The sequence below is a fragment of the Vipera berus genome (genome assembly GCF_964194415.1).
Source record: "Vipera berus genome assembly, chromosome: 9".
NCBI lineage: Eukaryota > Metazoa > Chordata > Lepidosauria > Squamata > Viperidae > Vipera > Vipera berus.
This window is the reverse complement of record NC_138212.1, coordinates 197,429-223,837: the sequence shown is the minus strand read 5'-3', so window position 1 is coordinate 223,837 and position 26,409 is coordinate 197,429. Positions and strand designations below refer to the sequence as shown.

Genomic DNA, 26,409 nt, shown 5'->3' with positions numbered 1-26,409 from the left:
CGTCGGCACGCCTGCCTCCCCTCCCCCGGTGCTCGGAAGAGCCGCTGGCCGGCCCTGGACGCCCGATGGAAGCGCCCGCGTGGGCCGTCTCGGAAGGGGCGGGAGCGGTTTAGAGGGTGGGCAAGCCGCAGGCTACAGTCTGAGCCCCTTCGGTCGGGGCGCCTCCCTGGGAATTCCCGCCTGGCCCGGCCCGGCTTAGCTTCAGGCTTGGCTGTTTGGGGGAAACAGGACAGCGCGGCACAGCATGTGAATCAAAGAGAGGCCGAGGGGACGGGAAGGGAAGGAGGAGGGGCCTTACCCGCAGTACCGGGAAGGGGAGCCCAGCCGGCAGGCAGAAGCTGTAAGGCTGTGCCGTAGTTCTTTCGGCCAAGGCGACCCCGCGCAACTCTCTAGTCTCCACCAAAACACGCGCGTGGGCGGGCGGCACTTGTCAGCCATGCGGGTCCCTCCATCGCGGCTTACTCCGATTTGGCGTGGTCGGCTCAATTACCGGCGAGAAGAGCCGCCGCCTCGCTCGCGCCTTCTTATCCAAGCTGCCGGGCGTTGCTTCGGTTCTTTCCGCCACAGCCGCGCAGCCCTTTTTTCCAATTCAAGCTACGCCTCGGCACTCGCAGCCGCGGGACCCCAGCACTGCGGTGCCCCTCGCTCCTACCAGCAGCCGCTGCTCGCGTCCAGAAGCCGGCGGCCAGACGGGAGGAGGTCAAGGACTGGCGCAAGGTGAGCCGCTTCGCCCCCGCCTGCTGCCGCAGACCCGTCCGGGCATGCTGACTGCGTGCTCCGGAGCTGCTGAGCGGCGGGAGAAAGGAGGGCCGCCGCCGGCGCTCCTGGAAAGCAGCCTTTGTAGCGGGCGCGGCGGTTGCGGGAGCGGGGGGGGGGCTCTCCGGCTTTCGTGGAGGGGCGGAGCGGCGTTCCTGGATTGGCTGCTGTGCCAGGACGGCGATAGCGAGACAGGCATAGCGAGGCCGCAGCCGGCACCGCCGGACGGCTCTGCTCTGCTCCTGCGACCACTGTCGAGAGCGCCCGCCAGCAGCATCTCCCCCGGCCGCTGCCGCCGCTTTAGGCGGCGGGGAGCAATGAGGCCCCTCAAGTCGCCGGTGTTCAGGTGAGGTTGGCCAGGCCGCGGCTGCGCTCGGAGGAGGAGGCCCGAGGGACCCCGTCGGGCTCTGATGACAGGACCAGGAACGGGAGCGAGGCGGAGAGGAGCCGGTTACCGGGAAGCCTCTCGGGTGGGGAGGGAGCAGGCCGAGAGTCGGGGCGCACAACAGATGGTCAGCACTCCCGACCGAGCTTTCCTCCGGGGTCACTCGTCCCCGCAGCAGAGCCATTCCCCAGGGCGGGGTAGGAGCAGAAAGGTCCTCTTGCCTCCGTGGAGAAGAAACCTCTGCGAACCTATGGAGGGGGTCTTCTGAACCCTGGGCTGTGTCTGGCCCCATCAGGATAGAAGGAAGGAGGCCTTAAATGGTGGCGGGGTGAGGGGGATCATCCAGGCCCTTCGTCCCTCCCTTGCTGGGCCCTTTTTTGCAAAACAAGGCCAGGGATCTGGTTCCTTCCCTGCCCAGGATGGGATGAAACAGCACCTCTCCTTCGGCCTTCCAGTGTTGGGCTCCAGATTCCCAAACCTGACAAAATTTGGGCTGCTTATTCGGGGTGTCCAAACGGGTGCAAATGATGGGCATCAACAATGTGACGAGAGGACCTCTTGCTCCCCTGCAGGGAATCAGGTGGTTTGCTGGATGGGGGTGTTCCCCCAAGCCCACCCTGCACCCTGCACCCTGCACCCTGCCCTGGGGCCTTGGAGCAGGGGAGCAGGTGCCAGGCTCACGTTCATGCCTTGCACTCAGCCCCATGTGCTGAGCTCTATCATAGAAGCTTCACCCACAATGCTTAGCCATCATCTGCTTCCTTGATGGGTGACTCTCATGAGGCCGGGAACCCCATTCTCTGAGCGGCTCCTTAAGATTGCCAGGCACCCCGGGGCTCCTGAAATCATCTGTCAAAACCCGCTGAACATGGACAGCCACCTTGCCTTAAATAGGGGGCCGGGAGAGGAATTATTCTGTCACACCATGTGGCCATGGCCTGATGCCCCCTGAGGGCTTTCCCCCTGGTAACTCACCCCCTCTAGGGGCCAAAGGGGCTCTGGGTAGACCCCTGGGCTTAAAATGAGCTGCAGACAGATCCTCTAAGGTGGCTTAAATTAACCTCTTTAGGATATTCAGAATGCCTTCAAGTAATTTGCCTTTTAGCCTGTCTTCCCTAGCAATAAATATCTATTCCAAGGCTGCTGCTCCACAGAGGGCGGCTTTTGTTGGGGTCAGACGCTGTCCTTCCAGCCCCCCTTCCTACATTGATTCAGTAGCCAGCCCCCCTCCATAAGTCTGCCACAGACTTCCCTCCTGACTCCCAATCATGTTCTGAACGGGCCAGATAAGTTCCTAGGGAAGGAGAGGGAAGTTTGGCTTCTGTGGGGTTTCCGTATGCAGAAGGGTTTGGACCCCCCACCTCCAACTAAGGCAGTCTAGCTGCCTTGAAGGTATCCAGGTTGCACCCTGAGGGAGGGGGAGGGCTGGTTCAAACAAATGAGTTGTGCTCCCCTCTCATTACTCCAGGGGACAGCAAAGGCCAAATTGGCCAACATGCACCAATTTGCATGTTCTTGTATTGTGCCTTTTCTCAGCCTTGCCTGGCTGGCTACACTGGGGACAGGTTGAAAGGGGGGGGTGTCTGCCAGCCCCCCTACATCCTCACCAGAGAATCAGCCAGTTGGTGACCTCTCGCACAGTCTTTGGGGCCAGGTGTAGGCATTGCAAGCAGATGTGCCCTACAGGTGCTCCCTTTAACAGTTGCCATTTTCTTTTTCATTCTTTCTTTGGAATTCTGAACTCAGCATGTAAGTGGCAGGTGAAGCTTCAGGGGTTCATGTCACCCCTTTATGGGGCTCCCAGGAAAGCAGCAACATGGCAAATGTTACACCGGTTCAGCTGGATAATCAGGAGGCCCAGCAGCAACTCAGCAATACCAGATGGGAGGGCACCGACCCCCCCCACCCCCGGCCTTGGGAGGAGGCCACGGCCACCGTCAAGCTCTTCGAATGCTCACGGATCAAGGCCCTCGCGGGTAGGGCTGCCTTCTGCCTGGGCTCCTCTTGTTAAGCAGGAAAGTATACCTAATGATGGGAAGGGCACCAAAATGGGGCTGAGTGAGGGTGCTTCCCCTCTGAAATGGTGCAGCCAATGGGTTTTTAAATAAAGAGGAGGGGTTTTATTTCAGAAGGATCTTCCTTAAGTGCGGAGTGTGGGGAGGGGCAGAGCCAAGCCTGGTCGGCAGGTGTGCCTACCTGAAGCTGAGCCCTGAAACCCACGGGGGTGGGGGGGTAGGGGGGTGGGATTGCTGGACCAGCTCCCAGGATTCTCCATGGGGCAAGACTCTGGGAATAAACGTTTAGTGCCAGGAAGAGTGAGAAGGTAATGCTCGACAGTCTGGGATTGGGCTCCACTGTGGCCGTCACCTCTCTGTGTTTAAGCAACACCACAGAGAAGGGCCCCGTGGCTGCAGCTGTGGCCCCTTCCCCAGAAGCCCCCTGGGCCAATGAAAATGAAAAGCTGACTGGGGTGGGATGGCCCTCAAGCCAAGCCCTCTCTTGAGTATGGCCCTTGTGCTTCCAGTCCTTCCAGAGGAGCTGGTGGGCTCTCTGCGGGGTGAGAGATTGGCCTAATGCCCCTCCCCCGGTGAATTTTGTCAGATGAGCGAGATGCAGTGCAGAAGAAGACTTTCACCAAGTGGATCAACTCCCACCTGGGCCAGGTCTCCTGCCGAATCAGCGACCTCTACGCAGACTTGAGGGATGGATACCTACTGACCAAGCTGCTGGAAGTTTTGTCTGGGGAACAGCTGGTATGGGGATCTCTCAGCTTTTCCAGGGATGATTGCCCCGGAGGATGGAGGGAGGTGTGCCTCTTAGGGCCAGAGGAGCTGGTTGCTTCTATAAAGGGGTGTGTGTGAGCTTTTGAGACAGTCAGAGCCCCTTTGATTTTTTCTGGGTAACTTCAGGCCCCAGGGCCAAAGGGGGGCTGAGCCCTGAAAGGGAAGGCAGTGAAGGGAGAGAGGGGGGAAGATATGTTCTTTGAGGGGCTGGTAGAAGAGTGGTTGGTAAAGGCAGAAGACGGGGCTGTTTTGTTGTAAATCTCTTAATCAAATTCTGGAATTCTACAACCGATTGTAAATGCAAGTCAGTTGCCAAAAATACAGTGCTATGATTGTGCCTTTGAAGATGGATTGTGAGTAACTTTTTTCAAGTCTGTTGTAACTTTGAATGGACATTAAACTGTTGGTCGTAAGTCAAGTACTAACTGTCAGTGTGACTTAGAAACATACCACAGTATTTTTATTTTATTGCAATTGTGTAGTTTTAAAGGTTATTTGTACATGTCAATTCTGAATGTGCTTAAACTGTGCCTCGATGGGAGCAGTTATATTTTGATTGGCTTCTGTGGCAGCCCAAACCCACCCGGGGGAGGATGCGGATCCACTCCCTGGAAAATGTGGACAAAGCCCTGCAATTCCTGAAGGAGCAGAGAGTCCACCTGGAGAACGTGGGTTCCCATGACATTGTGGATGGCAACCACCGCCTGACCCTGGGCCTCATCTGGACCATCATCCTGAGATTCCAGGTGGGGTAAGAGGGCAGCTCTTCCAGAGGGGCTGACAGATGGGGCCATGCCTGGGCAGCTGGGAGGTCGTCTGCTGCTGGAGGCTTCCAAGTGAGACCTGGAGCAACCTGGAGATTTTCTTGTCTCCCTAAGCTCTCTGGAACAACGTTCTGTGCAGGTTGCAGAGAGTTTGGGGAAGGGTGGGTGGCCTGGGCAAAAGAGGGAGGGAGCTGACTAGTTTCTAGAGCATGTTAGGGAAGGCACCTCTGGAAATGAAAACTGGGGGGAAGGGGGCTGGATGCAGGTGAGCTTTGGAGAAAGGAGGGCCAAAGGACCCCCCTCTCCTGCTTCCCCCTCCCAGATCCAGGTGATTAAAATTGAAACAGAAGACAGCCGAGAGACCCGCTCAGCCAAGGATGCTCTCTTGCTCTGGTGCCAAATGAAGACGGCAGGGTGAGTCCTGAACAAGGCGGCCGAGTCCTAACAACCAAGAAGTGACGATGCTGTGAGCCAATGCTTGCACATGTCGTGGAATCGCCTGTCCTGGGCAGGTGATCCCTGGGGCCCTGCAGCTGCCTGCTGGCATGGAGGGGACAGCAAGGTCCCCTGACCATCCTAAACCGCTCTGGTTTAGAAGGGACTCCTCCTCCTTTTCAGTTACCCTGAGGTTAACATTCAGAACTTCACCACCAGCTGGCGGGACGGGCTGGCCTTCAGCGCTCTCATCCACAGGCACAGGTGAGGAGGCTCTGAGGGGGTTGTGGAGAAAGCACGGCTGGAGGGCTGCTGTCCGGGAGCTGCCCTCTCCAGCCAGGGCCTGGGGCGGTCAGGCGGCCTCCTGCAGGATCTGGCAATTGGCCAGCTGCAAAATGAAGGGACTTTGGCCCAGGGTAAGGGTAGGTCTGGTGCCATGAGGAGAAATGCCCTCTTGGTCCCACCCTGGACAGACCCAGCCCCTCAGGAGGCCACCTGTTTCCTCCCCAGGCCGGACATCATTGACTTCAAGAAGTTGACCAAATCCAATGCAGTCTACAATCTCCAGCAGGCCTTCAACACTGCTGAACAGCAGCTGGGCCTGGCTAAACTGCTGGACCCCGAGGGTAAGGCCCTGAATTGACCCTGAAGGACACAGCATGGCTTTCCCTGCCCAAGACTCCTGGAGAAAGGAAAGCCCTTCCTGGCCTTGGGAGGTGGGAGGCAGCTCTGAGCCGGGAAAGATTCTTGGCAATTGCAGTTGGGGGGTGGTCTGTGCAGATGGAGGTTGGAGGTCCAGAGCTCTGTCAGGCCCAGCTTTCCATGACAGATGCAGACCCCTTTCACTGGACGTTTCCCAAAGCAGGGAAGTGGCAAAGGAGCAGAAGGCAGCATCTCAGGCACCAAGTTGGCCTGCCTGGTCACTGCCCTGCCCTCCACAGCGCTTGAAATGGGCTGGGAAAGAGCCCCTTGGTCAGTGTCTGGCAGAGAAACTGCCTGTCTGCTGCCAGTCTGCACATTGTGGCTCCTGCCCCCTTTGATCTGGGCTTTTAAAGCTACGTTTCCTGATTTGCCAGGATTCGACTTCTGTGACGGCCTTTTAATCTGAAGTGGAGGGGCTGCTCCTCTCTGTCTCTCAGGCGAGAGTGTTTCTCCCCAAGAGAGCTCTCTGCCCGGTGGGCTCTGTGGCCCTCGATGCCCCAGTTCAAAGGCAGCGGCTGAAGAGGCTCCTCTCCAGGGGGGTGGCCCTTTTGTGGGGGAGTCTGGCAGTTGCCCCTTGGGGTTGCTGAAAGAGAGGTGTAGCCCATCTCTTGGGCTAAGAGAGGCCAGGAGTTGGGCGCAGCGGCCCGCTTCTTTTGGTCTGGTGGGGTAGGGTGCTGACCCCAGGCCCGCTGTGGCAGAGCCTCAAAGGGCCAAAGAGCCATTGCTTTGAGTGCAAAAAGTGCCCAGACAAAGCCTGATCCTGGAAGGCTGTGCCAGGATCTGACCCAACATGCAAGGGTCCCTGGGGAACCTCAGAGGTGAACCTGCTTCCCCCAGCATCCATTCCCATCTCACAACAGCCTGCAAGGTGATTGGGATGGCGAGGGGTGGGGTGGGGCTGCCCAAGCCCCTCTCCTGGAACCATGGTGGGTCTGAACCTGTCCAGGGTTTGCCCCTCAAACCCTTGTTGGCCATCCGTGGAGGGGAGACTTTGGCCTGCCTCCTGGTTTATTTATTTATTTATTAATTCGGTTTATATACCGCCCTACTCCCGAAGGACTGGTGGGCTCCTCGGCTGCTGCAGTTTCTCTCCTCCTCCTCCTCCTTCTCCCCCCCCACAGATGTCAATGTAGAACATCCAGACGAGAAGTCCGTTCTGACCTACGTAGTGTCTTTCTACCATTATTTCTCCAAGATGAAGGCACTGGCTGTGGAGGGGAAGCGAATAGGAAAGGTGAGCCTGGCAGGCACGGCTCCCAGAGGCCCACGCTGCCCTGTGCAGGAGGGCAAATGCTGCGCTGCTGGCCCAGAGCAAGGAAAACCCCCACCTCCCCACCCCCCACAAACACCTAGCCTGGATGGAATATTTCATATGCTCAGCAGCTCAGCGTGGACCCTGAAAGGAAGGAGCCTCGTCCAGCTCCAGGAGGAACATGAGTGTCCGATGGCAACCATTGGTCTGCCAGGACCTCTTAGGTGACCGTCTGGCCAGGTAGCCTGGCTGAAGAGCAGAAGCTGCCAGAAACGGGCCTGGAGGAATTGGCAGCACTGACTGGCCATAGAGGAAGAGTTAAGGGGTGCTCTAGGCCGCGTGGCAGCTGGATCAATTGTGTGGATGCCCCAACAGCATGGGGGGATTTCACAAAAGTCTCCCCCACTCCTGATCCAGGTGCTGGATCAAGTGCTGGAGATCGAGAAGATCATAGAGCGTTACGAGTCTCTGGCCAGCGAGTTACTGGAGTGGATTGAGATCACCATCCCCTTCATTACCAACCAGAAGTTCGCCAACTCCCTGTCTGGGGTCCAGCACCAGCTACAAGCCTTCACTGCCTTCTGCACCCTGGAGAAGCCCATCAAGTGAGCCTGTCAGGACTGACTGGCACCTGTTAGGGCTCACTCTCCGGGCCCCTGTGCATCTCCCAAGGCTGTGTCCCCCACCTTCCCTGCTTGCTCGGAGTGGGGGCAGTCCACCCTTGCTGGGCTGACCCTGTGCCCTTTGCCTGCAGGTTTCAGGAGAAGGGGAACCTGGAGGTTTTGCTTTTCTCCATCCAGAGCAAACTCCGTGCCAATAATCGCAAACTGTACGTCCCCAAGGAGGGAAAGAGCATCTCGGATATCAACAAGGTAAAGCGATGCAGGTAGTCTGTTGACCTGTCTTGACTCTGGCAGGCCCTCCCTTTCCCTCCCTCCCTCCCTCTCCTCTCTCTGGCTCTCTTCTCTCTCTCAATCGCTCTTGCCAGGCCTGGACGCAGCTGGAGAAGGCAGAGCATGAACGGGAAGTGGCCCTTCGCGCTGAGCTCATCCGTCAGGAGAAGTTGGAGCTGCTGGCCCAGCGTTTTGACCACAAAGCCATCATGAGGGAAACTTGGCTGAATGAGAACCAGCGGCTGGTCTCTCAGGTAGCAAGACTGGGGTGGGCCGAAGGACCCCGAGGATCCCATAGCAAAGCTTTCTCTTGACCCCAGTGCCCAGCAAGAACTTTATACTGTCCCTCGCCAGAAAGTCCCAGGGAGCTCAGCTCTGGGGGGCATTCATCAAAGCGGGGGGTGGGGACAGCTGGGGAAAAGGCTCCCGTGAAGCACGGACTGGGAGAGGAGCAGAGGTGGGTCAGCTCAAGAGCCTAGGCAGCCATTGGGGACCAGCAGGGCAGGATTTCCTGGGAAGCGGGGTCCATGGAGATTGTAGCTCATGGAGCCTTTCTGAAGGACCCTTATTTCCAAACTCTGAGGGAAGGGAAGAGAGCCACTAGCTTGCTTAAAAGGCACTCTGTGCAGGTGCAAGATCTGCTCACCAGCTCACATTTCCTCCTCCCAGGACAACTTTGGCTGTGACCTGCCGGCCGTAGAGGCTGCCATGAAGAAGCACGAGGCAATTGAGGCAGATATCTCTTCCTACCAGGAGCGCATTCAGGTGGTGCTGGAGCTGGCCCAGGAAGTGGAGTCTGAGGGCTACTACGACAGCAGGCGCATCGTTGCCCAGAAGGACAACATCGTGCGCCAGTGGGGACTTTTGACAGTGCTGGTCAGTGCTCGGCGCACCCGCCTGGAGCAGAATGTCGCCCTGCAGAAGATTTTCCAGGAGATGGTCTACATGATTGACTGGATGGAGGACATGCAGGTCCGGGTCCTAACCAGGGCCCCCTGAGGGAACTTGGGGAGGTGGGGTGGGCAGGCAATCTCCGCGTTCCCTGTTCAGTAACGCTGGGGAGACCAGCTGCCATTTTGCCAAGCTGAATCCCACCAGCTGCATTCGTGTACATCAACACATACATTATGACACCTGAACTCAGAGAACACTTGTGCCCGCCCCAAAATGCACAGGGAGTAAAGAGAATCCAGTCAGGGGCCACCCCGTTCTTTAGGCGGAAGTCAGAGTGTGCCACCCTTCTGTGCCTGGAGACAGAGCACCACCCCGCATTCCTTCCAACTTGGCCTGGTTCAGAGGAAATTCATGGCTCCCTGGCATGTTTTCTCCCCAGAGCGGGAACAGCATGCATCGACTCAGGCTTCTCTCCTACTCAAGAGAAGCCCACTTGGGGCACCCTAGATTTGGACCATTCCCTAAGCCAGCAGAGGCTTGGTGTGGCTCCTGCAGGTGCTGCTGTGGCCTCTCTTGGGAAAAGAAGCCCCAAGCCTCGCCACTGGCATTCATGCCCGATCACCCTGGCAGGCCCAGCTGGCATCAAAGGAGCTTGGGAAGCACCTTCTGGAGGTGGAGGATCTGCTGCAGAAGCACAGCTTGCTGGAGGCCGACTTGTCTGCGCAGCAGGACCGGGTCCAGGCTCTCAACGCCGCAGCCCTCAAGTTCTCAGAGCTGCAAGGTGATCCTTGGGGCCTGGTTGGCCTTGGCCAGTGGCGGGAGGGCACTTGTGGGCTCATCGTGCAGGCTCTCACCATGTGTGCCGGTCCTCCTTCCCCCCAGGCTACCAGCCTTGCGACCCCCAGATTATTTGCAACCGCGTCAGCCACGTCCAGGGCTGTCAGGAGCGGCTGCAGGAGCTGGCGTCCAAGCGGCGGAAGGAGCTGGAGGCCTCTCGCCAGCTGTGGTCCTTCCTGCAGGAGGTGGAAGAGGCCGAGGCCTGGTTGCAGGAGAAGGAGCGCATCCTGTCGTCCTCTCAGAGCTTCGGCAAGGACCTGGACAGCGTGGCCAAGCTGCTGAGCAAGCACAACCTGCTCCTGAGCGAGCTGAGCAGCCGCCGCTCCCTGCTGCAAGCGGCCATGCGACAGGGTGAGCAGGCCTTGCTGCGGAAGCGCTTCGGCCTGGGCAACGTGCAGGAGAAGATCCGGGACGTGCGCCTGCACTGGAAGAAGCTGGAGGGCCTGGCAGCCAGCCATCTGCAGAAGCTGCAAGGGGCCTTGAGCTTCCACCAGTTCAGCGCCGACACAGATGACTTGGTGGCCTGGCTGCAGGATGCCTACCGCCTGGTCTCCAGTGATGACTTTGGGCACGACGAGCACTCCACCCGCTCGCTGGTCAAGAAGCACAAGGGGGTGATGCAGGAGATCGATAAGCATCGGGCGGCGGTCCTGGCCCTGCGGAAGCAGCTGGCCGCCCTGGCCCCTGAGTACCACGAGACCATGGAGGTGCAAATCCGCATCGTGGAAGTGGAGCAGCTGTATGACGAGGTGGCCGAAGTGGCTATGCTGCGGTGCCAGTGGCTGCAGGACGCCCTTGCCGTGTACCACCTCTTTGGCGAGGTGAATGCCTGCGAGATCTGGCTTGATGAGAAGGAGCAATGGCTCAACCGGATGGAAGTGCCAGAGAAGCTGGAGGACGTGGAGGCGGTCCAGCACCGGTAGGGGGGCACTGGAGAGAAGGTTGGGGGGGTGGTTGTTCAGAGCCCGAGCCCCTTGCCCTCTTCTTTCCTTTGTACTGCTGCTTCTGCCCCCCCCCGCCCCATCCCACCCAGGTTGGCTGTCTTTTCAGGGAGAGTTGGGCTGATCTCACCTACCTTCTCACACAGGTTTGAAAACCTCGACCAAGAGATGAACAGCCTGATGGGTCGTATTCTGGACGTTAACCAAATTGTTCAGCAGCTGGTTGATGGGGGCCACCCTAGTTCGTCTGAAGTCCAATCCTGCCAGGACCATCTCAACAGCAGGTAGGAAGTGCCCTGCACCGGAGGGGGAGAGCAGTCCAGCTGAACATCCGGCATGAAGGTCGGTGCCCACCGCTCTGAGCCACGTACAGGCAGGGGGGTGGCAGCTTCTCCTATTTGACTGGGGACTGCTCTCTCCTTTCAGACCTGAGTCCATTTGGGCTGCTTCACTGAGAGCAAGCGAGGAAAGAGGGACAGGCTGCTGGTGACCCTCAGGCAATTGCTCCTTGTCAGCTCACCTCAGCTTCCCCTCTGTCCTGTCTGCCCCAACCCCTGGATGCTTGGCTGGGGGTTGCCAGAGCCAAACACTGCAGGAGGGGAACGGTTGTCTCTTTTCCCCCCTACAAGGAATCCCTCCATGCTTGGCCGGGAGAGGATGACCTTTCTTGCAGCCAGGCACAGGACCGTGTGTCCACTGTCTCTCTCACCCACATTCCTTCCTCAAGCTCTGAACAGAACCATGCTCAGGGACTCCGGTGCTCCTTTAGTCAGTCACAGCTGGACACAGCCTTGCCCCCAAGGCCCAGACGCTGCTGGCCCGCCCAGGTGCTGGGCAGAGGGGAGCCAAGAGTGTTTCTTCTTCACATACCCTCATCGTGACCTTTCCCATGCTTGTCACCCTTTTCCTGGTCCCCGTGGGGTGACTAGATGGAACCGAGTGGTGGAGCTGGTAGAGGATAAGAAGAATCACCTCAGCTCCATTCTGAAGATCCAGAACTACCTGCTGGAGTGCAGTGAGATCAAGTCTCAGATCCGGGAGAAACGCAAGGCCATCGAGTCCACCCAGTACAGCAGTGGTGATCTGGGCAGCGTCCTCTCGCTCCAGCGCCGCCTCTCCACCATCGAAGCGGCCCTGGTGCTCCTGGAGCCCCGGCTGGTGGAGCTGCAGCAGGAGGGGGAGTCCTTGGCCACCACCCACCCCACCCAGGCCGTGGAGGTTCTCATGCAGTTTGAGGAGATCAGTGAGGAGTGGGAGGCTTTGAAGAAGACTCTGCAGGGCTGCGAGGATTCGCTGACAGTGGCCAGCAGGTCAGTGGGGCCAGTGGTTGAGGGGGCAGGGAGTGGGGCTCACCACAGATGGTCAACAAAAGTGGCCAGGGAGGCCGATTGGGGCAAGGGTGTATCAGGAGGCCTCTCACTGGCCCGGCCTCTCCTTGCAGGCTGCAGCAGTTCATCCAGGACCTGGACAGCTTTCTGACCTGGCTGGTGAAGACGCAGGCTGCTGTAGCCTCGCCCGGGGAGGAGCTGCCGGGGGACCTCTCAGAGGCTGAGCGGCTGCTTCATCAGCATGCTCTGCTCAAAGAGGAGATCAGCCGCTACGAGGAGGATTATGCCAAGATCCAGGCTGTCAATGATGTGCTGGTGCTGGAGGAAGCTGAGCTGCCCTACCTGTCCCTCCAGCAGTGGCTGCAGAAGCTGGAAGTGGGCTGGAACAAGCTGCTGGAGAGCTGGGAACACCGCCGGGAGGTCCTGGTGCAGGCACACATCTTCTTCCTCTTCCTGCGTGATGCCAAGCAGGCCGAAGTTTGTCTGTACAACCAGGTAATTCTCGCTGCAGCCTGGCATCACCCTCCTCTGCTGCAGGGCAGATGGGGCACAGTGCTGCCCCAGAGCTGCAGTTGGAACTGAGGAGGCAGAACTGGGAGGCCCTCCTGCCTGCCAGTCATCCCTCTGGCTTCGGAGGAGGCTGCCGACTTCCCTGCTTCTCAGCCCCAGGGAGCTCAGAAGGGGCCTGCTGGGAAGGGAAGCTGCCCTGAGGTGCTTGGCCAACCTGTTTGGCCCCATGACACTCATGGGGCTTGACCAGGCCTGCACCATCCCGTGACTGGCTGTTCCACTAAAAGGGGTTATTCCAACTTTCCCCAACCTTTGTCACCCTCTGAACAGTCTGGCCAGTGGCTGAGAATGTGGGGCTTGTCCCCAGACACAGAGAACCTGCCTGCTTGGGCTAAGGGGGCCAAAGTTGCCGAGCCAACCTCAGCCAATTTGAGGTTAGGGAGAGAGCAGAAGACACTCTGGCCTGGCAGGACATGTGGACCCTGAGGTAGATTCACTCATACCGGCTGAAAGTGTGCAATGGGCTGAGTTTGGATACCGAATTTATCCCCTTGCTGGGTTTGTATAACAATCTGGGTCCTATGCTGCCAGATGGCCAGTTTGCAAAGGGCTAACTGGCTAAGAACAGCAGGTTGTATGAATGCTGCCCCCTAGTCTGTAATGGACATTAATCCTGGGATGAGGTGAGAATCGGACTGCTGTTGGTTCACCCGAGCACCACATCCTGAGCTGGTGGTCACCAGCGGCTTTCTCGCCTCCTTCGGCCCCTCCAAACCAGAGCCTTCTTTGGAGAGCAGGTGAGGCCTGGATGCAGGAAGACATGCCCTCCACAAGGCTCTGCCGTGTGTGGCCATGTCCCCTCCTGGAAACCGTGGCAGACAGAAGGCGTTCTCCCATCTCATCCCGGCTGACGCAACCTCCTTTTAGTAATGAACATGAGCCTTGAATGAGTAATCCAAAATCAGAAATGGGGTAGCTCCTTTTCTGATCAACAGATTTTATTAAGAAGCAAGAACCTCTTCCTGCACCTCACCAGACATCAGATGCTGAAGTGCAATCCAGGATTTAAAAAGGAAGTGAGGTGTGGGGGGGGGTTGTGGTCATGCAGGGCTGTGCCTTGTTTGAGTTTCTCTTCTCTGCAGGCCACGGGGGGGCTGGCAGCTGGGGGGGGGCATTCCTGTCAGCAGGCACATCCGACAAGTCTGGCTGGACTTTCACTGAATGTCCACCTTTAATATACGCTAAGCCCCTTCCCAACGAGGAAGAAAGGGATGAGGTATTTTAATTAGCTTTTCCTTGATAAATTCGACTTCTGACAAGCGCCATGTAACCTGTATAGGAGCATTGCTGGCACTCATTTAGGAGAGGGGTTGGCAAGGGGGTGAGAGCATAGGCTTTCTGTCTGCTTTTATTACTGGTTCTATCTTTGGAGGTGGGGTTGCCTTACATTCAGGTTTATTGTCTTCTCAGGTAAATTACTGCAGATTTCCAGATGCATTTTAAGCATTTGTATACCAAAAGAATAACAATGTTGGGCATTTGGAGCTTGAATACATTCTGGACATTTCTCAGCACAAAGCTTCCTATACCCTTATTTAAAAAGAAACCTTTTACACAGGAAGTGAGCCAAGGACAGCTGCCTTCTTTAAGGAAAACTTGCAGGGCCCTTCCTGCCTGGGGGGAGGGAAGGCATTTCTCTCTGGCCTTCAGGGCACTGCAGAGCAGAAGCGTCATTCATGTCCACATCAGAGGGTTGCAAGGAGTTGGTGCAACTGTGGCCCACCATCCTTGAGGTTGGGCCCTGATCCGAACAGGGGTGGGGTGGGGGTGAAGAAGAGCAGCAGCTGAGGGATAATTGCAGCCCATGCAGGTGTCTTTCCCACTTGCCCCCCCATCCCTAGAGCGCAGTTCCTCCTGCCCTGCAGGCTGCTTAAATTAGCTAAATGCCCGTCTTTGCCAGGCCCAAGCGCCAGCTCTCCCTTGGCTTGTTATCCATCACCAGCTCAGGCTACAGTTCCCTCCTGGGAGAAGATGAGGCCACTGAGAGTTTAAGAGTTGTGGCTTCTTTTCTCTTCTTTTTATTCCTACTATGCCAAGGAACCTGGTTGGCTTGCAGTCTCTCTCAGAAGCCTCTGCTGACTCTGAGGGCTGCATTTTTTGACTCAGGATTTCAGAGTCTGGCTTGGCTCTTTCTCTCCTTCCACCCCCTCTTTGCACTGTCGAGAGGCTCTGGCCTCTCCCCGGCCGACAGAGGCAGGCAATTCCATCCTTTCTCTGATTGCGCCCCCAGCTGGCCCATGGCCACCGAGCAAGACTCTCACAGCTGTTGGACCCAAGCCCATCAGCCTTGGCTCTTCTGAACGCAGGCCTGCCTCCTCCCCTGAGGAGTGGGCACTCCAGCAGCTGTTCAGGACAGGGTGGTCCCATGCTTTTCCTTTGGACAAAAATGCTGCACCGACTGGCTGGCTCCTTGGCCAATTTCAGAAGGCCAGCGGCTTCCCTGGGCAAATGCTTGGGGATATGTCCTTCAGTAACATAGCTTGTTCAGGGAAGAGCAGGGTTTTCTGGGGGAAACAGGCAGCTGGATCCCCAGATGTTATCCTGTATTAGCAAAGGAAGCTGGAGTAAAGTGGGGGTATCCCTGGAGCCATTGGGGGGGTTCCTTTCCTACCTACAGCTATTTCTTTCTGCTCGTGGGGGGAGCTGAAGGAGAGCTACCTGTGCCAGTGGAGAGAAGGTGTTTCGGATGCCTGCCCCACCCAGATAGGACTCCTGTCCCTACGTCTCAGTCATAAAATCCAATGCAAACGCCCCCCACCCCTTCGGTCCACAACCTCTGCTGTGCCCTGCCTGTTGTGTGTCTGTGCCAGATGTGATGTGTGGTGTTGTGCATTTTCTAGCTGGCTGCCTTGTAGTGTCATCCAGGGCATGCCCCCAGGCCTAAAGCTTTGCAGTATGCTAGCCTTAACTGTGATATGCTGCTTCTGGTTTTGTTTTCACGCAGGTTTATCCTGTGCATGGCATCCTGAGGCTTTGAAAAGCCTTCAAGTAATGCTTTGGGGGGGGGCTTAGCCTTGTGGATGATGCAGTTGGGGTCTCCTGGCCCCCTGGCCCGACTTCAGCAGTTCTTGCAGAAAGTCTCCGTAGAAGCAGCTCAACCAACTGAAGGGAATAGGAGGATTTTGACGCCCAAGGCCTCAGCCCCTCTTTGGCGTTGTTGCAGGAAGCCACACTGGGCCACACGGAGCTGCCCACAACAGTGGAAGGGGTGGAGAAGGCGATCAAGAAGCAGAAAGAGTTCATGACCACCATGGAGCTCCAGATGCAAAAGACCACCGTGGCTCTCAAGGCGGGCGAGAGCCTGATTCGGCAGGGCAACCTCTATAGTGAGAGGGTGAAGGACAAAATGGAGATCCTCCGGGCAAAGTAAGCAGGTGGTCAGCAGAACACCCCCTCCCAAATGCGAAACCCACAGGACCTGCCCAGAAGGTCTTCTGCTGAACAGAGTCTGGGTCAGAATCCCAGAGCGGATGCAAGCCATTCCCCGCCACTCTCCCTCTAACTATGCCCAGCCTTGCTGACTAGGAGCAGGCAAACCCATGGCCAGCCTGTTGTGTAGGCTGCGCAATGAGGAGGGGGGTTGCAGGCAGCACCTCACAGCTTTTGCAACAGGGCCCCAAGCTGCTAGGCCTGAGGAAGGCATTGATCAAAGGGGAAAAGCTCCACCTGTGGGGCAGGGCACACTCTCAGACCCCAGAGAAATAAATGCCAGTTCCTCCCCATGCCTTCCCCCACCCAGTGCCTTGAGGAGCTGTGGTGGAGCTGTGGCCATTTGCAACCAGTTGGATGCTGCTCTTTGGGGAAGGCATCCCCCCATCTGCCGCGTCCCCACCTGCAGACCAGGTGGGTCTCAATCTCCCCAAGGTGACTGACTGGCTGCATTCCCCACAGCTCCCAGGCCTTGGGTCCAGGCAAGGAGCTAGACCCACTAAGATAAAGGAGGGCTGGAGTAGAAGGGGCTGGGGTCCGAAGGAACCGTCCATGCTGCAAAGGAATGCTTCTCCTCTTCCTCTGCCTTGGAAGCTTCTCTTTGCAGAAGGCCAAGTGCTAATTTATTTTGGTATCTTAAATGGTGTCAGATCCCAAATCTAGTCTCCTGCTCCAGATAGAAACAACTGTGCTTTTTTTAGCCCAAGTTGGAGGGACAGAGGTGGTGTCTCTTGGGGGGATTATTACCACCACTGCCATCATATATTTTTCCAATCAATCTCACAGTCTTTGGACTTATGGTGATTTGGGTTCTTAAAGAGGATGAAGATGCTGCATTCTCTCGTGTGGCTTTTTAGTAGGTTTGTGGAGGGGGAGTTACTACTAATTCAAATCCAGCTCAGGTTTGGCTGTTGGGAGGTTGATGGAGAGGGGCTTCCTGGAGCACAGAGAAATTTGGAGGAACACTTCCCTTGATGCAAAGGGGTCTGAAGCCTAGCCCTGCTCCACACCCCCTCACTAAGCAAAAAGCGGGCCTGGCTGGGTCAGATGCCAGGAAGGGCTAAAAGAGGACAGGAAGGGGGCAGGGCTCCATGTGCCAGGCAGAATCCTCCTGGGGAGGAAGCTGACTAGATTGACCAGTTTGCTCCCCTTGCAGGAGCGAACAAAATGTCCAGCTGGCCAACACCTGGATGCTGCGCCTCAGTGACCACCTGGAGCTGCAGCGCTTCCTGCAAAGCTGCCATGAGGTATGGAACCTGGGGACTCCCAGGGGGGGGCCCTCTCTGTCCCCAAGAGGCCACAACAAACCGGGGACTTGAAGGTGGCAGACTTGGGGGACCTCTGCCCCAGTTATACCTCCCCAAAATACAGCTAGTCCTCTGGAGGGCTCTAGAAAGGAGGCAGGGGAGTCTGTTCTGCTTTGTCCGGAGAAATCTGGCAGTGAAGGAACCCCCCCCCCCCTTGCAAAAGGGTAGGGTAGTGCTTATTGTTTTGGGGGTTTTCATGAGGGAATATTTGAGCATGCAGCCTTAACCCTTGCACGTGTGTGCCTGCACACAAACCAACAGGATGAGCTGGCCCTTAGGAGTGGGGGGGGGGGGAGGAATGAATAAAGCGGAAGGAGCCAAGGACCAGAGTGTTCACCCACAGCCTTCCCGTCTCCCTTGCTAGCGAGAGGAACCCATCTCCCCCTTCCCTCCGCGGGCCAGGTGGGCATTTCATTCGCGGGGCGGTCTACCCCTATACCGTCCCCCCCTCCTCCTTAGCACAGCTCCCGGTCTTCCCGCCCTCCTCTGCGGCGGCTGCCCGGCTTGAAGCCCCTGCGCTGCCCCTTCTTCAGGCCGAGGGGAGATGCTCCAAGCGAGGCGGGGGTCGCTTCGGTGCACCCGATTCCCCCCCCGAGTTGTCCCCCCGCCTCGGGCTGGCTGGAGGCTGGGATGAATGGGGGAGGAGAAACATGCGGTTTGAGCCTATCTCCCCCCACCCGAAAATCCTTCTCCGAGAGCGAAGCCCCCCCCCTTTCGCGAACTCGGGATGAGCGGGCGGGTGAGCGACTCCGCGGCTCTGCCGCTGCAGCACGCCGGCCGGGCTCGGAGCGTTGGGGACCGTGACGCGGCAAGGCCCGGGCTCAACTGCAGCCGCCGGGCGGAGGCGCCAACTGCGCAGGTAGGAGGGGGCGACGGGAGCCCGGGCTGAGCGCACCTCCCCGTCCGCCCGTCTCTCTCTCGCGCAGCTGGATGGCTGGGTGGCGGAGAAAGAGGCGCTGATGGCCGGCGAGGCGCCTCGTGACAAGGACGCGCCGCTATGGAAGCCGCCGCCGCGGGCCCCCAAGCGATGGCTCCGGCACCGCGCCTTCACGGCCGAGCTGGCGCAGAATAAGGAGTGGCTGCACAAGATCGAGAAGGTGGGTGCGAGAGGAGCGAGGCCGGGGTCTCGCCTGGCGGGGGAGGAGAGACCCCCTCGGCCCCGGCCGGGCGGCTGATGACGCAGGACGCGCTTCGAGCGTTGCGTGGCTTGGCTCAGGTGGGGAGGCCGGCCGATTCCCCTCCCCCCCCCGCACTGCGTCTTGGAGGGTGTTCCGGGGAAGCTGCCCAGATGTCCGGCGCCTCCCGACGGGCTCTGCTTTGCCTTGGCCCGGGAGCTTCGGGGGGATGCAAACGCCCCCCACCCCTTCGGTCCACAACCTCTGCTGTGCCCTGCCTGTTGTGTGTCTGTGCCAGATGTGATGTGTGGTGCCTGCTTCCCGGCTGGAAGGTTGGCTGACCTTCTGCAGCTGGGGAGCTTCTTCCGTTGGGGAGGGGGCCCGTAGCCCTGTCTATGAAGAAACTCAGGGAAGGCGTCTGGCAAGCAAGAAGGGGGCTGGGGCTCCCCTGGGAGTAGCAGGTGTGATGGAAGAGGCTTGGGGCTGAATCTGGCCCGAAGGGAGGTTGTTCTGGAACCAGGCCGGCTGGCTTGGGCTTGGCGGGGGTTTGATCTTCATGATGGTACATCCCTGACTTGTCAGTTCTCCCCAAGAAGGGGCTCATTTGTGCCTGCTTGAAAAGATGCTGCTTCCCAGGTAAGGGTGGACCCCTTGAGGGGAAGGAGTTTCATGGTGCCCAGATAGGTTTGGAGCTGCTGCTTGAAGTGCCCTGAATGCAGAGCAAGTGGCAGTGAATACGGGGCAGTCTCTGCCCCCTTGGCACTGCATGGTGTAGCCAGAGAAAAGGGTCCCTTCTGAATTTGGGCACCAGGTATTCTTGCCAGAGGGGTTGCACCCCCTTTCCTTCCGTCTGCATTCCTCTGAGGGGGTGAGCCACAAAGCGGCTGATGCTGCAGGGATCTCAGGGCAGCAGGAAACCCTCTGGATGGCAGACCACTCGCTTTGCATGCCAAAAGTTGGGGCCATGCAGAAGGGTCCCCAGGAAGCATTCCCGGCACCCCCTCTTCCTCTGTGAAGGTCTTGGCAAGCCGAGTGGAGCAGGAAACCCCAAGCCAAGTGAGTAGAGGGAGGTCCATATTCTTGCAGGAGATTCCCTCGTGTCTGAGCCAAGTGCTGCTCCCGTGCCAGGTTTCAGGGGGCAGGGGGAGGCCTTGGCATTGGTTTTGTTCTGGGTATAATTGACAGAGAAGCAGTGGGTGGGTTAATCTTGCCTGCCTGCCTGCCTCCTGTACAAATCAGGCCAACCCATCAGTAAAGGTCCGGCAGGCAGGAGGGGGCTGGGGTATTATGCGCAGCCATTTGCCCTTAGGGATTGAGGATTGGCAGCAGCAACTGGCACATTTTCTCAGAAACTCCCTTGACAGCTGGGGGTGGGTGGGATTGTGTGTGCACCACATGAGAAACTCCCCTCAGCAGAGAAAGACGGAGGTTTATTCCCAAGAAAATAGAGCAAGGTAGAAGCCCTCCTGATACACCCCAAGGTCTGGGCCTGTAAGTGTTGCCAAGAGCCCCGAAGCGCGTGTCTTGACCTTGTGGCCTGGCAGGGTGCTACTTGCCTGGGGTCCTGCAGGTGGTGCCCAGGGAGGCATCTGGCTGATGAAGCTACCCAGGTAGTTTGCTGCAGCATCCCAAGGCCTGCCCTGCAAGTCGCCCCCACCCACCCCTTGCAGCCAGGGAAGAAGGATGATGCACAGCTGCAGTGGGAGCTCCTGCCCTCCCTTTTGCTGCCCGCCCCCCACCTGACACAAGACAAGGCAGGAGGACTGTGGTGCCTTTGGCAGTGCCATGATACACACACACACACACACACACACACACACACAGCCCAGGAAAACTCCCTGAGGAGGTATTGAGCCACGCATCAAGGGGTGCACCAACCAATCTGCCTAAAGGGAGTAAGCATCTTGAACCCCAGTGGGTGGGAAGCTCTCCTGGGGGACCAGGGGAAGGGGTACTGGAAGGGAACCAGCAGAAAAAGGATTAGAGCAAAGGTGGTAGGAGGGTTGCCCCTCCCCCCATAACCCTAACCCTCTCTGTGACTTTGGACAGATCAGTGGAGACGAAGGGAAGGTTGCTGAGCTGGTACAGTGCCTCCCCCCACCCCATTTCTCCCCTTCTGCTGTTACTGTGCATCCAATGACAGCAGCCGGGGGGGGGGGGCGGCAAGAGAAGGGTGGCTCCTTGCTAGAGGGGCTGCCTCCTTTCCCCATCTCAGGAAGAGGGGCACAGGCAGTGCTGGCTGAAAACACAGCTGGGTCTGCAGAGCCATTCTCGGGGGCCCTTCAAAGCCTGGAGCCAAGGAGAGAGGGGAGAATTGTGCTCTCCAGGGCTGCAGGCAGCAGTTCTGGGGAACCTGCGTTTAAACTAAGCCCCCAGGACGGGAGGGCCTGGGTCTCCCTTGACAGATGGCAAAAGCTGCTCAGGTTGTCGGTGCTGGTGTGGCCAGCGCATCTAGTGACAGCCGCCCCCTGGCATTGGTGAGTCAGAGCGGATCACAGGGGCCAGGCCAGCTGGTGAAGATTCAGGGCCGCCGAGAGAGGTGTGTTTCGAGGCCTCGTGGCAGGGCGCAAACAAAGCGCTTTCAACACCAGGACTCGGGGGGAAGGCCAGAATCTCAGCAAGGAAGATCCAGCCGTGTTTCTTAGGGCGGTAATAAGGTAAAGGCTCTTGCAATGGCTGCCCAGGATTTTTGCAGGCTGGACTGAGCCACCACTTAGGAAATAAGTTACTAACAAATTCCTCTCTTATTTTCTGGGTGCATTTCTGACATCCCTCCCCTTCATTTTCCGGCTTCCTCACAGTCCCTCGCATTGACTGTGGCCCTGTAGAAGCTCAGGGAATGTTTTCAGGAATCCAGACTCCCAAGCTGTGCCGGAGGCCATGATGAGAAGCCCAGGGAAGCCCCAAGGGCACACCGGGAGAGCCAGAGGCTTTGGGCCCAGCATCCAGGGCCGTTGGCAGAAGGTGTGGGGCGCTGTGCCAGCTCTTTTCCTTTTCCTCTCTCGCCCCCAGGAGGGGCAGCGGCTGATCCAGGAGAAGCCAGAGCTGGCAGAAACAGTGAGGAAGAAGCTGGGGGAGATCCGGCAGTGTTGGGCAGAGCTGGAGTCGGCCACTCAGGTGAAGGCCCAGCAGCTCCTGGAAGCCACGCAGGCCGACCGGATAGTGCAGAGCTACACAGAGCTGGACAAGCAGCTTCTGCACATGGAAAGCCAACTGCAGGCGGTGGATGCTGGGCCGGACCTGGCCAGCGTGAACAGCAACCTCAAGAAGCTGCAGGTGGGTTGCAAGAGCTCCGCGAAGGGTCTTTGAGGTGAAGAGATTTGGGTGCTGTGGGGGTAGGCTTCCAAAGGCGTCTGGCTTTACGGCTCCAGCTGTGCGAAGGCCTTGCCAGTCTGGGCTTCTCCAAGGCAGAATATTTGGGGGAACAGCCCGGCTGAGACCTTTCCCAAGATAACTGGAATGCCTGGACCTCCTTTGGCTTCACAGGACAGCATTGAAAGAAAGTGCAACATGCTGCAAATTAAAAATAAAGCAGCAGGTGCCTCCTTGATTACCTGTTGCACCCAATCAGATTTGGTTGGTACTGGCGGATGACGGCTGCCTGGAGTAACCTTGGACAGTGCTGAGCCTGCCACCCACCCACCCCCAGGAGACAAGAGCCTGTAGAGAGGCTGGAGTGCAAAGGGCTGCCTGCTTGGCTGGTCTATATACAGTGGTAACAGACTATTGTAGCTCAGGGTTGAAATGAGGAGTTCTTGCTGCTCTCTGAGCTGGGTGGTTTTCTTGCAGGTGTTTCGTTACCCAACTAGGTACCATCATCAGTGCTAGTATAGCACTAATGTCAGCCTAGCACTGATGATGTTACCTAGTTGGGTAATGAAATGCCTGCAAGAAAACCACCCAGCTCAGAGAGCCCCAGGGGCCCCGCAGACTCCGGTGGGTTGCTCCTCCTCTGCTTTGTGGCCAGCCTTTTCCAGCAGTGGGGATTGCCAGTCCCTTGGGGGCAGGGTGCCTGGCCCAGCCTGCTTTATGGGAAGAACTGAGGGCATTTCTGGCACACCCACCCTCTGATTCTCTTGACTAGTTGCTGCCGCCGCCACCGTGCTCCCTTTCCAAGGCTTTGCCTATCTGAGTTCTCCAGGTTCCTCTTGGATTCTTGTTAATGGGAGAGGCCTTTTGGCATCCTTGCCACCCAGAGCGGACTTTGGGAAGAGAGTCACTGAGCAATTCTGTGGAGCTTAAAAAACCAGTGGAATACCAGTTGGGAAAAGTAGGCCATGGCCAACTGTTGGTCTCCACCGGGGCAAGAAGCTGCCCGTGGGAACTGGGGCCCTCTGGGGAGGCCGGAGGAAGCCCTTGGGACCAGCCAGGCCTTCACCAGACTTGACCCCTTCAGGCAAGCGCAGACCCACTGTGGCTTCTCTTGCTGGTGCGCTGGAGGGGAGGAGTGAGGAGCTACAGAATGGGGGGAAGTCTGGGAACTGCCCCACCTAGGCTACTGGGGGCCTCTGCTGGAGCAGTCAGTCCAGATCAGACCTATTAGGGAGTTTTGCTTCCTCCTCCGAGAGGCAAGTTGTTGCAGGAGGAACCTGGAGGGACCACAGCCGATCAGAGCAGGAAGAGCCCTCTGCCTCTGCCCTTCCATCTGCTCTGTGGGTCTTCCTGGGTCAGCTCCTTTGGAGGAGAAACCCCAGAGAAACTTTCCACCTGCTAAGAACTAGCTCTGTGGTCCATAACCTTCTCTTGAGATGCTTGCTCTCTTTTCCACTTCTGGCTTGACGTTTCTTTGGTCCTTTTAGAGCAGGGACAGTCTATGTGAGAATCATTAGGGGTCGTTACAAGCCAGGCAATTTAGACAGGACAGCCCCCTCCTCTTCTTGGACGTGGGGACTCCCTCCTGCCTCCCTTCTGAGGCATCAGGTGTTACTGGTTGCATCCCCCAACCTCTACTCTGGAACGGGGGCACATTATTTGGAGAGGGGAAGCTGGGCTGGAGCTGACCCTGGGCCCCTCCCACTCAGGCTGCAGGCAGAGCTCACCCGACGATGACCAGGTGACCAAGCCTTCAGAGCAAAGCCCAAACCTTCAGCAAAGGTGTCAGTTCCATCTTCTGTGCATTCCACCTGCTTGATGACGGGGAGGGGTGGGAGAGGGGAGGAGGGCATTAGGAGGGCCGAAGGCCTGAGCCATGAGCTCTTCCAGCAGCCAGTGTTTCCCAGAGGAGGACCCGGGGCTGCAGCAAAACCCCTTGCCCAGATTCACACTTGGCAGGAGCCGGAGCATGTTCGTGGGTGCCACCCAGTGCCAGCCCTCTCTCTCGCAGACCCTGGAGACGCAAGTGGACGAGTGGTCCAAGGAGGTGGGGGAGCTGCAGACCCAGGTCGCTGCTCTGCCACTGGAGACAGCCAGCCAGGAGATGGTGGATGGCAAGCAGAACGCGGTGGGAGCACGGATTGTCCGCCTCATTGAGCCCCTCCGGGAGCGCCGGAGGATCCTGCTGGCCTCCAAGGAACTGCATCAGATCAGCCATGATCTGGAGGACGAGCTGGTAGGTGCTGGGCAGAGATGACGGCCGGACTGGCTTCAGGAGAGCTGATGGGATTTGCAGCCAGCCGGGACTCTGGGCCATGCAGGACTCCTCTCTGACTGGGATGTCCAAGGACAGAAATCCATAGGGCGCCGAGTGGCTTATTTTTGCCCACCCAGTAAAAAAAAAAGCAGCATGAAGGGCCCCCCCCGGCCAAAGGGCAGGCAAGAGAAGTGATGCATAGAAGAGCCCACACTGTGCACATTGTGGAGCTGCCAGTTGGCCACGTGGCTCACGTTGCTTTCAGGCCCTCAGTTTTGCCCTTGCTTTCCCTTTAGGTCTGGGTGCAGGACCGCCTCCCACTGGCCAGGCTGAAAGACCGTGGGAGCAACCTGCAGAATGTCCAGCAGCTGATCAAAAAGAACCAGGTGAGCAGGAGAGGGGGGGCCCTGCCCAGAGAGGGGCCTTGGGCAAAAGCCTGCTTGGCTCTGAAGCCAACCCAGAAAGTGGCATTGCTTTGGAGAGCGGAGCTGGCGTGGCTGAGCCTCTGGGTGCCAGCCCGAAGTCCCTTCCCCCATAACCCAAAGGGAGAGTCAGTGGTGGTGGCAAAGGATGGTCCTTAACCCCCCTCCCCATCCTCAAGGCTGGACCTGGCAGCCACGCTCCACTCTGGCTGGATGCTGAGTGAATTCCCCCTCTCTCCCCTCCCCCCAATGCTCTGACACCAGAACCTGCGCCGTGAGATACAGGTGCACAAACCCCGTGTAGATGAGGTGCTGGCGCGAGCCGGCAGCGTTGCTACCATCCAGAGCCCTGAGGTTGACACAGTGCGGCTTCTGTGGGAGAAGCTCTCCGGACTGTGGGGCATGCTCCAGGAGGAGACTGAGCAGCGGCAGCAGCTGCTGGATGCCACCTACCAAGTGGAGCAGTACTTCTTTGACGTGGGGGAGGTGGAAGCCTGGCTGAGCGAGCAGGAGCTCTTCATGATGACCGACGAGAAGGGCAAGGTGAGCCTCCCCTCTGCCCTGGCCGGGGGCTGCCTAGAGCAAAGCGGGGGGGTGGGGGTCAACCAGCCATCGGAGGGGGTCTGCTGGCTGGGGAGCGGCTCCCCTTCCCAGGCTGAGTCCTTGGGCAGCCAAAGCTGCCACTCTCCTCCTTGGACTGCTCTGGGGATCCTGTGCAGGCCTGGCCCTTCTGGCTTTTGGCTGCCTGGATCCAGAGTTGGCCAGGAGAGAGGCGCTTGGGGAAAGATGACTTCTCCAGCTGCAGATCCGAGGATGCCCACTTGCAGGATGGACCAGCAGGGCAAGAGGGGGTAAGGGGGCCCACACTCCCCTGCCTGGAACCCTTTTTCCAGGATGAGCAGAGCACGCTGCAGCTGCTGAAGAAGCATCTGATGGCCGAACAGACAGTGGAGAACTACGCGGAGACCATCGCCCAGCTGTCGCGGCAGTGCCGGTCCCTGCTGGAGCTGGGCCACGCAGACAGGTGGGGCCCTGCTCTCCCCACCCCTTGCCTACTCCCCCTGCCAGCCACGCTGACCAGCTTGTGTCTTTGCCAGCGAGCAGGTCAGCCGGAGGCAGTCCCAGGTGGACCGGCTCTACGTCTCCCTGAAGGACTTGGTGGAAGAGCGAAAGGCCAGCCTGGAGCAGCAGTACTGGCTCTTCCAGCTCCACCGTGAGGTGGACGAGATGGAGCACTGGGTTGCTGAGAAGGAGGTTGTGGCTGGCTCACCCGAACTGGGACAGGACTTCGAGCATGTGACCGTGAGAAAGGGAAAATGGCCAACGGCCCGGAAGCGGGAGGGAGACCCTTCCCGGGGGATGGCAGCGCCCACCAAAAGCTGGTTTCTTTAAGAAATGGGACGCCTAGGAAATGCTCTCCAGCTCTGTGCCAGCTCCAGAGCCAAAGGGGAGGTAGGGGAATTAGCAACTGGCAAGGAAGAAGAAACATTGAGAACTGTATGTCCAGAATGCAGAAACAAGAAGGGTTTTGGCCACTGTTGCACAAGACACACCTGTGCGTCCACATCTCTCTCTCTTTGTTTTGCACAGTTGCTGCAGGAGAAGTTCACTGAGTTTGCCAGTGAGACGGGCACTATTGGCAATGAGCGGATCTTGGCCATCAACCAGATGGTGGATGAGCTGATTGAGTATGGGCACGCAGATGCTGCCACCATTGCCGAGTGGAAGGATGGGGTGAACGAGGCCTGGGCGGACTTGCTAGAGCTGATCGAGACCAGGGCACAGATGCTGGCTGCGTCCCATGAGCTGCACAAATTCTTCAATGACTGCAAGGATGTCCTGTCCCAAATTGAGGAGAAGAAGCAGCGTCTACCCGCGATTGCAGCCCGGGAGTGCAAGACCTCGGCTGGGACTCTGCAAAGGATGCTCAAGTCCTTTGAGCATGACGTCCAGGTGCTGGTGGCCCAGGTGAGTCGGAAGGGAATGGCGCTCAGGGAACGCTCACCCTGGGGGGCGAGCAAGCTGAC

The 26,409-nt window shown here is 58.2% G+C and overlaps 1 protein-coding gene across 1 annotated transcript in view; it reads left to right on the top strand.

Moving 5' to 3' along the window:
* The first annotated feature begins 480 nt into the window (after positions 1-480).
* Positions 481-26,409, top strand: part of SPTBN4 (spectrin beta, non-erythrocytic 4) — a 36,451-nt gene continuing 10,522 nt past the window's right edge. The window contains exons 1-27 of the mRNA XM_081334669.1: positions 481-717; positions 2,888-3,117; positions 3,743-3,894; positions 4,497-4,670; positions 5,011-5,102; positions 5,307-5,387; positions 5,634-5,749; positions 6,947-7,059; positions 7,495-7,682; positions 7,832-7,949; positions 8,066-8,224; positions 8,640-8,942; positions 9,495-9,645; positions 9,747-10,620; positions 10,789-10,926; positions 11,572-11,952; positions 12,084-12,465; positions 15,704-15,906; positions 17,126-17,216; positions 18,203-18,373; positions 21,404-21,667; positions 23,715-23,939; positions 24,257-24,346; positions 24,647-24,925; positions 25,276-25,406; positions 25,480-25,684; positions 25,973-26,350. Coding sequence (XP_081190795.1) covers positions 2,958-3,117; positions 3,743-3,894; positions 4,497-4,670; positions 5,011-5,102; positions 5,307-5,387; positions 5,634-5,749; positions 6,947-7,059; positions 7,495-7,682; positions 7,832-7,949; positions 8,066-8,224; positions 8,640-8,942; positions 9,495-9,645; positions 9,747-10,620; positions 10,789-10,926; positions 11,572-11,952; positions 12,084-12,465; positions 15,704-15,906; positions 17,126-17,216; positions 18,203-18,373; positions 21,404-21,667; positions 23,715-23,939; positions 24,257-24,346; positions 24,647-24,925; positions 25,276-25,406; positions 25,480-25,684; positions 25,973-26,350 — 5,619 coding nt within the window. The 5' untranslated portion in view covers positions 481-717; positions 2,888-2,957. The remainder of the gene's footprint in view (positions 718-2,887; positions 3,118-3,742; positions 3,895-4,496; positions 4,671-5,010; positions 5,103-5,306; positions 5,388-5,633; positions 5,750-6,946; positions 7,060-7,494; positions 7,683-7,831; positions 7,950-8,065; positions 8,225-8,639; positions 8,943-9,494; positions 9,646-9,746; positions 10,621-10,788; positions 10,927-11,571; positions 11,953-12,083; positions 12,466-15,703; positions 15,907-17,125; positions 17,217-18,202; positions 18,374-21,403; positions 21,668-23,714; positions 23,940-24,256; positions 24,347-24,646; positions 24,926-25,275; positions 25,407-25,479; positions 25,685-25,972; positions 26,351-26,409) is intronic.